The sequence below is a fragment of the Coturnix japonica genome, chromosome 3, assembly GCF_001577835.2.
Source record: "Coturnix japonica isolate 7356 chromosome 3, Coturnix japonica 2.1, whole genome shotgun sequence".
Taxonomy (NCBI): domain Eukaryota; kingdom Metazoa; phylum Chordata; class Aves; order Galliformes; family Phasianidae; genus Coturnix; species Coturnix japonica.
This window is the reverse complement of record NC_029518.1, coordinates 96555725-96566758: the sequence shown is the minus strand read 5'-3', so window position 1 is coordinate 96566758 and position 11034 is coordinate 96555725. Positions and strand designations below refer to the sequence as shown.

General features: G+C 44.5%; 1 protein-coding gene across 1 annotated transcript in view; it reads left to right on the top strand.

Annotated features, from left to right (window-relative positions):
• The first annotated feature begins 267 nt into the window (after positions 1 to 267).
• Positions 268 to 11034, top strand: part of ELP3 (elongator acetyltransferase complex subunit 3) — a 78888-nt gene continuing 68121 nt past the window's right edge. Inside the window, exons 1-7 of the mRNA XM_015859793.2 lie at positions 268 to 295; positions 374 to 470; positions 1140 to 1278; positions 2691 to 2761; positions 4549 to 4612; positions 6224 to 6292; positions 7688 to 7842. Coding sequence (XP_015715279.1) covers positions 394 to 470; positions 1140 to 1278; positions 2691 to 2761; positions 4549 to 4612; positions 6224 to 6292; positions 7688 to 7842 — 575 coding nt within the window. The 5' untranslated portion in view covers positions 268 to 295; positions 374 to 393. The remainder of the gene's footprint in view (positions 296 to 373; positions 471 to 1139; positions 1279 to 2690; positions 2762 to 4548; positions 4613 to 6223; positions 6293 to 7687; positions 7843 to 11034) is intronic.

Sequence of the window (11034 nt, the reverse complement as noted above, 5' to 3'; positions counted from 1 at the left end):
AATAAAATGCCGAGAAAGCCTTGTGAAATATTAACAAAAAGCGGTAAAAGTCAATGAAACGCCGCAAAATCACAGCGAAGCACAAACAAATCAGGAGACCTCAATTAAAACCAATGGACGCCCCCATTTTGCTGCCGGGTCCTGCAGCGCCCCCTGGCGGCTGGAGGACTTACAGCGTCTCCCTCTGCCTCGATGTTTTTCCGGCAGTGCGACGCTTTTACGACGGGCGGCGTCGCTTTACGGTAGCGGTGTGTGCACTGAGGGAGAGGAGGAGAAGGATGGCAGAAGAGGAAAGGTAATGGGGTGGGATGTGGTTTGTTTGGGCTCTATGTATGTGGATATACACATGGTTGGTTGTTTGTTTTCGTTTTAGATCTCAGCCACGCTGAGCTGATGGTGATGACCATCGCCGACATCATCAAGCAGTTAATCGAGGCTCAGGAGCAGGGAAAGGATGTAAATCTGAACAAGTGAGTCGCTATAATGACAATGAAGGGCTGGTTCGCGAGTGTTGGGTGTTTTTTGTGCGGCCATTTATGCCCAGTGTTGTTTGTGCAGTGTTTTATTATGGTGGAATCGTTCGAGTTGCTTATTTGAGGTGTAGGATACTAAGATATGTGAAATAACCCAATGTTGTCCCAATATTCTATAACAACTTCCTTTGGGGTTTATTTGCTGTATCTAAATACCCAGCACAGCAGCTGCAAGGAATTACGCTCAGCTTTGGAGGGGAGTAAACTCTTGGAAAGGGCTGACAATAGCAGGACAACACGGGGAAATGGTTTTAAGTTAAAAGAGGGAAGATTTAGGTTGGATGTTAGGGGGAAGTTCTTCACTAGGAGAGTGGTTAGGCCCTGGAACAGGCTGCCCAGGGAGGTTGTGGATGCCCCGTCCTTGGAGGTGTTCAAGGCCAGGTTGGACGGGGCCCTGGGCAACCTGATCTAGTAAATGTGTATGTTTGGTGGCCCTGCCAGGCAGGGGAGTTGGAACTACATGATCCTTGAGGTCCCTTCCAACCTGGGTCATTCTGTGATTCTGTGAGCCCGCTTCAATCTCCTACAAACAGAACAGTGATGCTGTGGAATGGAGGTACATAACTCTGAATGGCGTCATTAATGTGAGACGTTTCTGCTTTTTAGGCTGAAAACCAAGACCTCAGCAAAGTATGGACTCTCAGCACAGCCACGGTTGGTTGACATCATCGCTGCCGTCCCACCACAGCACCGCAAGGCGCTGGTGCCAAAGCTGAAGGCCAAGCCCATAAGGACAGCTAGTGGGGTAAGCACGGAGCCATCCCCTCCATCTATCCACCACTGTCCTTCTCTGCTCTCAATTGTGGTAGATTTAATTGCTTTCAAAGATATGGATAATTCCCAGAAGCTTTAACGAACATGTGCTGGCTGCAGTGCCAGCTTCCAGCTTGTCTTTTGGTGACGTGCTCACCGGGCTATTGCTTTCAAAGCATTTAGGTTAGGCTGAGGTTGGACTTGATGCTCTTCAAGGTCTTTTCCAACCTGGGTAATTCTATGATCTGGGAGAAGAGAGAGAAGAGGGAAGATTTTTGCTTCAGAGCAGTTTATCTGGCTTTTTAGTTGCTGTAGAAACACTGTGGCTTAGTTGTTAGACCCTCTCAGTGCACAAAGGTGAAATGCTGGGGTTAATGCACTTCTATAAGAGGTCCTTTAAACTGAAAGCAGTAATAGGAGTGCAGCTGGCATTCAGCTGCATGCTTGTGAGTTTTCTGTCTGTAAATATAACATACCTAAGCTGAAGCTAAGAGGGCAAAAACAACGAAACCACCAGAAACCAAAATCCCACAAGTGTTGCATTTTTATAAATCAAATATCTGCATTTCATTAAGAATTTCTTCTTTGTGGTTTCTTCGTTCTTATTTGTAGTTATAGAATATTTCACTGAGCTCTTAATGGTCTGGATGAGAAGCTACAAGACATGACTTAGTGGCTTGTGGCAGCGATGGTAATGGGAGGATGGTTGGACTGGATGATCTTGTAGGTCCTTTCCAACCTTGTGATTCTATGATTCTAACCAGGGTTTCTGAAAATTTGGTATCCAAGGTGGGTTGCTCCCATTGAGAAGATGCTACAAACCTTTATTGTGTCTCTCTTATGCCCCTTGCTCCTGTACAAAGGGAAAGTGGCTTCTTACGTTACGCTTCCATTTGATGGGTGAAAAGCTGTGTGAGATTAGCCCGCAAAAAAGGCTCGTCTCAGTGAGGTGGAAGGAGGAAGCTATTTTTATTGTCCTTCTTTTGGCTTTTTCTTTCTTGTCATCTCCCCCATTTTCATCTTGCAGGTGGTGTTATTGGTAAACTCTCACCCTTGCCGTGTTAGATGTGTGTTAGGAGGTCCTGCTCAATACCTGTCTGTATACTGGGATGTCTTTTCAGTAGGGCTGTTAATCGCATTTCACAGGACACCTGGGTCTTCGAAATACACTACCAGCTTATTCTGAACCGCTGAAAGTCCTTAATAACAGGATTCCTATTTCTTGATACATCTGTAATCTTCTTTTTCTCACGAGTTAATGCGCGGATATTTTAGGTGGCAGACTGAGCAGAGAACATCTTTAAATAGCATCTCGCAGATGCACGTGTTTACGTAGCCATCATCATGCACTTCATTCTTGTAGCTTCAGAAGCAATCACTGTCATTTCTCTCTGCTCATTACAGATCGCTGTCGTGGCTGTGATGTGCAAACCACACAGGTGCCCACACATTAACTTCACTGGCAACATATGTGTGTAAGTATGACTGACTTGGGTGACCTAAGAGGGGACCGTTTCTCAGTTGTTTTATATGAGGTGATATAGATTGCAGCAGTAGTTGAAGGGACAGGCTTCCTTTCTACACAAGTGCACAGTTGCAGATTGCTGATACCTGGGTGTCACACTACAGAGATTAACCTGTTTACTGTTTTTCACTAAGCAGAAAACATTTTGTTGGCCAAACCCTACTTAGTAATTACACAACTTTGTGAATGTAAGAATCAGAACAATATATATGGATGACCTGATATCAGTTATAATGCTGCGAAGGTCTGTGGGTGTGTAGCAAGACAGGAGAAGACTCAACAAAAAAGAAACAGGGCATAATGTAAAAAGTTTGAGAACTGCTGAACTGAAACCCACCTGAGGAGGTGCAGGTGTTGTCTACCAAAAACCTTGCTCAGGGTCGGCATTGCTTGGCTCTGGAACAAAATGAGAGCACAGATGGAAGACCTGTATCTGCCAAGAACTTGTGGTACTGAGGGAATAGTTTCAGAGTTTGATTTGAGTTGAGGAACCTGAGCTTAATTTACCTTGAAATATGTTGCCTCTGTTTTTTGACCTACAAGTCTGTGTTGCTGAAGTCTCATCTGTTTTTTATGGGGTTTTTTTCTTCCTGGGCATATCAATTCATCTGTTTGAAAACATTGCTTTTCTCTTCCGCTTGTGACTTCTGAGATGTCAGTGCATCTCACTACCAGCTGCCTAACAGAGCGAGCTGGCTCCATTTCTTTTTTCACGTGAGCAACTGTTGTGTTTGAGATGTTGCAGGTAATGACGTTCATGAAATCTCTTGAGCTGCCCAAATTTTGCCAGCAAATTAATTGGGCCGTGGTAATTTGGTCATTAATTTTATAATAGTGACAGATGATTTGGGTTGAGTTTGCAGGGCGGGCAGTAAGGAAATGAATCCATTATGTTATGAATTACATATTTCTGGTTTGATGGAGGTGGCATTTTGGCAGCTCTGTTACCTGTCTGTTGGCTGTGTTCAGTACATGCACTGACAGCCTTCCTGCCTCAGGTTGTGTTTGAATGCACAGTAACTGCAGATGGGCCGTTAATCCCATAGCTCTCAAAAGAAAGCTGGTGATATTTCAGAATGAATTTATTTTCCTTTTAATTACTGTCTGCCATTTACCAGTCCTCTCATTATTAGCAGTCATGCTGTGATTGCTATAAGTCCTTCTTGCTTTGTCAAAGAGTTTCAGACCAACCTGTGGAGACAGCAGTTGTAATTTAATAGCTATCATAGAATTGTTTGAGTTGGAAGGGACCTTTAAAGGCCACCTGTCCCACTCCCTGCAGTGAGCAGGGGCACCCACGTCTCCATCAGTGCTCAGAGCCCTGTCCAACCTGATCCTGGGTGTCTGCAGGGACTGGGTACCACCACCTCCCTGGATAAGTTGTTTCTGATTGGAAAACTGCTATTTTATAATAATCTGTAACAATTTGTCCAAAACTGCAGTGCAGCTCCCTAAAATCATTCCATGTTCCAGGACTGTGCCCATGGTATATTTTGCTTCTGGTAAGTTTTACCAGCTTTGTTTTGTAGCTGTAGTCATCTGACAGATCTGGATTGGTTTTGTCTCCTCATTCTCATTCATGTTCCTCTACCTTTCTAATGAGATCTGGGATTGTCAGAGCGGTGCCTGCTTTTCATGCACCCTTCTATATTATATATAGTGCTTCAGACAGGTAACAGTTGTTATAACTGCATGAGTTTGATGCCTGGTGTTTTTTTTGTCTTTTAATACTTGCAGATACTGCCCAGGTGGCCCTGATTCCGATTTTGAATATTCAACACAGTCTTACACTGGATATGAGGTATTACTTCTGTCTGCCACAGTGCTGCGCCTGCCCTCTCTGTAAGCTTGGCTTAGGCTGCTCATTACTTCTACAAATTCACCCGTGTTGCAAGAATAAGAAACAAAACCAGACTTTGTAAATGCGGAGATGTGAAGCAGCTGAGCTACAAGACTGGAGCTTCTTAGTTATTGCAGCAGTTATTTTTTCCCTGGCCTCGCTTCTGTTGATACTGGTCTGTGTGTACTGTGCTGTAGAGCAGCCTGTGACTCTGAACAGGGCAACTGCAGCTGTGTGGGACCTGCTGGTGTGAGAACAGCTGTTAGCTTGAATCTCCAGCTGTGGTAGGTGATAAGTGAGTAAGAGCAGTGGAAGGTGACATTACTGACTCCCCTGGGGCACTGCTGAGTGCAGCTTGTAGAACCACAGCTCATATTCGTTTCAACAAGAGTTATCAGTCTGTGTCAGATTTTTCCTAACTAAACAGTCTGGCAGAAACGTAGATGTTTGCCTGTGGCTTTGGGAAGGTCTGAGGGAAGGGTACAGAAAAGGCAGAAGCGTATCCCTTGTTGGAGCTGCCCACTGGAAAGATGAGAGGCAACGAGTGTGTCTGGGAACGTGGAAAATTGTGACTTAACATAAGAATATTTTAACATGAGGGTCATCAAACAGCACAGTAGGGATCCAGGAGGTTTTGGCATCTCAGTCCTTAATGGTACTCAGACATGAGCTGGACAATGACCTGAGCATCCTGCGTTACTAGACCTGCCAAACCTGCAGCTCCCCATGGTCTAAGCAAAGTCAAGCTCTGTAAGGAAGCCACTTATTGAGGTAGTGCCTCTTGAATTCCACCTGTGGCCTTAGAATATCCTGATCTGAGAGTGTGTCTGCAGTGAGATACCTCACTAATGCATGTACTGAGCTAAACCAAAATAGCTCTCTCCTTTTATCTGCTGAAAGTGTAACAGCAGCAGATGTCATTGTGACTAAGTTATTCTGACTACACAAAAGGCTCATAGCCATTACACAGATACAAAGTTGTAAAATGCAGTTGAGATTAATTTGGTAACTGGTGATGCAGCATCCTTTTGCTATGGTTTTATTTCTGTTTTTCCAGTGGTTGTTTGTTTTTCAATGACTTGAAATTCATTTCTTAAACATTAGCGCAAAGCAGAACAATCCTGTATATATGTAACTGCTTTATAACTCCAGTTGTTGGGGATATGTTATAGTCATTTCTTTAGTACCATCAGCATGTGGGAGTTGTGCAGGATTAAATGAGCCCTTATTCTTTAGTGCTGTTAATATAACTGGTATGAAGTAACAAACCAGTGCATGATGTGCAGGATTCTTTAGAACCTTCTCTTTGAGGATTGCTAATAGGCTTCCATCAGCTAGTCATGTAGGAAGTTAAGAGGCTTCAAATGAAGGACTGTGTTTGGCATAAGGAGTGTTTAACTGAGCTCTAGAGGTCTCTCATTGGGCAACTGTTGGGCGAGTAAGGAGAAATTGAAATGAACAGTAAAGTATCCACTCAGTACTATCCACTCAATTGTCTGTTCTTTTCTTTAACAGCCTTTAATTCCATTAACCATTTTATTATTATTTTTAATTCTCTTTGTGTTTTTGTAGCCTACATCCATGAGGGCCATTCGGGCTCGGTATGACCCCTATCTCCAGACAAGGCATAGAGTGGAACAGGTACATTTTCACAGTGAAAAGGGAGCATGTTGTGGTTGGGATGAAAACGATGATAGTGCTTTGAATTGCCCCAAATGGTGGGTGGGATGGGTTATGATGAGCAGCGCTTCTTCCAACTGGAAGCCAATTGTTAGCAGTATACCCCAGCTTCAATATAGGTTGGGGAGATTTAGATTGGATATCAGGAGGAAATATGCCAGAGAGAGAGCAGCAAAGCCCCGCACTACTGAGAAGGAGGGCACCCAGCTGAGAAGGAGCTTGGTAGAAAAGGTCATGGTGGACACCAAGCTGAAAGTGAAGGCCAGCAGCCTCCTGGGCTGCATTGGAAGTGCTGCCAACACTCCATCCCCTCACCCCAGCACTGCTGAAGTCATGTTTGCGGGGCTGTGTCCAATTCTGGGCTCCCAGGAGAAGGCCACGAGGCTCCCATTGAGCAGGAAATTCTTGTGTGCTGTGTGGTGGAGCACTGACATAGGGACCTAGAGAGGCTGTGCAGTCTCTGTCCTTGGAGATCCTTGATGCCTTTCTGACCACAGAGCTGAACAAATTGCTGCTTTGAGCAGAGAGGTTGGGCTACGTGACCTTCACGGGTCCCTTTCAACCTCAACTCTTCCATAGATCTGTAACCGTGATGGAGCTACAGGTGTCCCTGGTCATAGCAGGAGCGTTGGGCCAGATGACCCCTGAAGGTTCCTTCCAACTCAAGTGATTCTATGGTTGATCTCCACTGAGGAATTATTGTCAAACCTTTTAATTGTCTAACTGTTGTTTCCACTGGATAACTCAAATTCTGAGCCTCTTCTGAGGTGTCATCTTTTCTGAACAGCACTTGATTACAGATGGCAGACCCTATTATAACCATAATTTAGAGTTTTTATCCCACTTGCTCGTTCTTGCTCATTACTTACATATGGAATATATTTCTGAACATGCATCCCAAGATGATTTTTTACTTTTATCTTCACTGGAGGATGAAAATATCTGATTTTCAGTCCTGTGATTCTCAGCCCCGTCCCATTTTTTTCCTGATTTGCTCTTTACCTCCAAATCATTGGAAGATTTGCTGTGGATTCAGAGTAGTTTCCTTTTTCCCCCACAAGCTTTCAAGGCCAATTCTACGTGGAGTGAAGCAGAAGTGAGGAAACTTCCTACAGCCATATCTAAGCTTCAAATTGGAACACTTGTAACTATACTGGCAAGCTGCTGTGCTCAAATTACTCTGCTTTGTCAAGAAAGTCTGTTGCATGGGCACAGAGCCTGTAAGAAGAATTAATCCCCAGGTTTCTTGAAGGATTCTAAGCAGCCTTAACAAAAGTATGAATGGTTTGTCATTGGTAGGGGATAGGACAGTTGTTCAGCTGATTAACCGGTCATTTCTCACTGGTTCTTTTCCAGCTGAAGCAGTTGGGTCACAGCGTGGATAAAGTGGAGTTCATTGTGATGGGTGGAACTTTCATGGCCTTGCCTGAAGACTACAGGGATTACTTCATCCGGAACCTTCACGATGCGCTGTCGGGTCACACCTCCAATAACGTAGCAGAGGCTGTCAAGTAAGGACCTTGGTTTTGGTGAATGTAATTACTGAAAAATATTATTGAGCTGCTGTAAGAACAGAGGATACCGAATACAAATATTTGGGCCTCATTTTTTGACAGGCAAGATGTATCCCAATATATATGTAGGCACAGGATATTTATAGCTCAGCTTCCAGCATTGCTGTGCGTACTGCGTAGCGCTGTGGTTTATCTGTTTTCTCAGGTAGGAAGTGCTAAGCTTTTTTCTAATTTTCTGGCATTCCATCTGGACTTCAGCCTTTTATGCCTCATCACCTTGATTTGGAGTTGTGACGAATCACATTGCCATGGGATTTATTGCCTTTCGCTGGGAAGGGGAACTGATCCCGGCTTGGAGGGAGGCCAGACGTCAGCTCCCGTAAGGGATGACTCAGCCCCGAGAGCGTCACTGCTCCGGAGCTCTGCGCCCCTCGCACTCTCCAACGCAGTTACCCTTGCAGTGACTGAGTGACAGGGAGATGTTCTTCTCATTTTACAGTAGATGAAGTGAAAATCAGAGGCTGTTTCGCGGACGCGTGCTTTGGTTTGTCAAATGCACAACTTTCACTGTGTTTTGCAGGGTAGAACTGAGAATTAAAATGAGAAGGATGTGACATTTTGGAGCTGTTAAAATTAGGTGGTCGTCCCTGCTGACAGTCTGAGTTTGTTCACTGCCTTGATGTCATATCTCAATGCATTGCTTTTTCCTTGATACCACTGTCAGCTTCTGAAGCAATCGGTTTTAAAACTGGTTAGGACTAGCCCTTGTCTGGCCTCATGTCTACCTTAATATTTCAAAACTGTAATTTCATTTGGTTTTCCTCTGGAGGGCAGCAAACACTTCTGCTCTGCTATTTTTTTCATCACCATAGAATGGCCTGGGTTGAAAAGGACCACAATGACCATCCAGTTCCAACCCCCTGCTATGTGCAGGGTCACCAACCAGCAGCCCAGGCTGCCCAGAGCCACATCCAGCCTGGCCTTGAATGGCATCCACAGCCTCCTTGGGCAACCTGTTCCAGTGCGTCACCACCCTCTGGGTGGAAAAACTTCCTCTATTTTTTCCTCTGTTGTTACAATTTTCTCATTCAACAACCAGACAAAAAGTGCTGTGCTGCTCTTTGCAAGAAAAACCATCGAGGCCATCAGATCACTAACAGGTTGGGAAACAAACCGCGTTCTTTTGCTCTAATTGTGAGCAGCTCATTATGGGCAAAAGGAGGAGTTTGCAGGCTGGCTGTTCAGTTTGGTGCCGTGCCTTTGTGTGCATCAGGTGGCTCAGGACATAGTTACCCAGTGCTTTCTGCTGCAGGTTCCTTGCTAGTATTACTGGAGGTGAAATTGCTTTTGGTGTAGTCTGTCCTTTGCTCTGCAGATGAGTGAGGAAACTAATTATGACACAGGCTGTGTCACCAAGTAATTGTAGGTGCATATGAAAATGAAGCGACTCTGAAGTCAGTGTACTGCCTTGCAAGCACACAGAGTGAGCAATGTGAGAAAGCCTGCACTAACAATGTGGGTTTTCTTATTTTCCAGCAGATAAATAAAGCTATATATATATTATTTTTTTTAAACATAAGATTCATGTTAAATGCTCAGTAAATGGAAGTATGTGGGAGTTACTCAAGTTGCATTTCATAAGTATTCTAGAGGCATGAAAGTCATGTTTGGGATGAATCAGACCTTTTTAAGCTTCTTACATACAGCTGTTGTACTGTGGCACTGTGCTGCTGTTTTCTGACGGTCAATGACACTTGGGAGAAATAAATGCAGCTTTGCATGTTTCTCTTTGTACTTGAAGGTTTAGCCCTTCTCCCTTGCAGCTGCCATTAATAGAAGCTGTATTGGTGATAATTTTTGTTGCTTTATTTGCCTGTAACCTGGGATCTCGTCTCTCACCCCTTCTTTTGAATGGGCGTATGGCAACCTTGAAAGTTTTTCTCCCCAGGGAGGTGGTTGAATCGCCATCCCTGGATGTGTTTAGGAGCCGTTTGGATGTGGTACTTAGGGATATGATTTAGTGGAGGGTTTTTAGAGTTAGAGTACTGATTAGGCTGTGGTTGGACTTCATGATCTTCAAGGTCTTTTCCAACCTGAGTAATTCTATGATTCTATGATTCTTCAAAACAGTTATCTTCAGCTTTTGTTCAGTGATTTCCTGCATGGGAAAAAGACCTTCAGCTAGGTTGGTTCTTTTAGAAGCATTTTGAAGCATGACCTTTGATCAAACCATCATCTACCTATAAAGGCTTCATTGCCTTTAGCTGTGAGCTGTTTTCCCCTTCAGTCCACTCATTTCTTCACTTTGTCCTAAACTCGTGGTCTGGTTCCACATCAAATGCTGTTTTTCCAATGACCGTAGTAAGCTGACCTTTACTGCATTGTGCAGCATCAAAGCACTCATCCCCTTGACGTCATTTTGAGTTTTGCTTTGTAGAATACTTTGTCTTCGCTGCCCTGCTGCAGCACGCAGTCCCAGGTAATCAGATAAAAGGGATGTGACCCCATGTGGTTTCAGCGCTGTGACCGCAGCCTGCCTGGAGGTATCTTCTGTTCCTCACAAAGCCAGCACTGCACGTCTGACTGAAGAAATAAGTCCTCAGATTGTCGGCCCTTGGACTCCTGCTGACGATCTCAGCTGGCTCCTGGCTTGCTTGCAGATCTGGAGTCTTACAGTCAATCAGGCCATGTGGTGAGCTCCACAGCTGGAAAGCCAGCAGTGCACATAGGGAATGAGCCGTCTCAGGGCAGTGAGGCTGCAGCCAGCTGCTGTGGAATAAATAAACCTCAAACTCTCGAGTGCAGAAATCAGAACCTTCGTGGGGTGGCTCAAAGCTGGATTGCTGCTTTGAACTGTTTATGGGTAGACTGGAGCAACTAACGTGGGAGATGAGAAGAGCTCCTTTCCCATCTGTATTCATGAAGCAGTAGAAAAATCCTTTTTTTTGTTCCTAAGTTAACCTGAAGTGAGCATAGAAGTGATCTTACTTACGTACAGGAACTGGTCAACCAAAACTGTAATTCCTGAAAGATAAACAGAGAATCTGTGAGGCTTTCAGAGAGGGTCTGTTGCAAGTGGAGGAAGGAATCAAATTCCTTGAGGAAGCGTTGCTGATATTTCTGCAGTATTTTCCCATTGAGGCAATGGACACTTTCTAGACTGTTCAGGCAGAACTCTTTGCTCAAGGT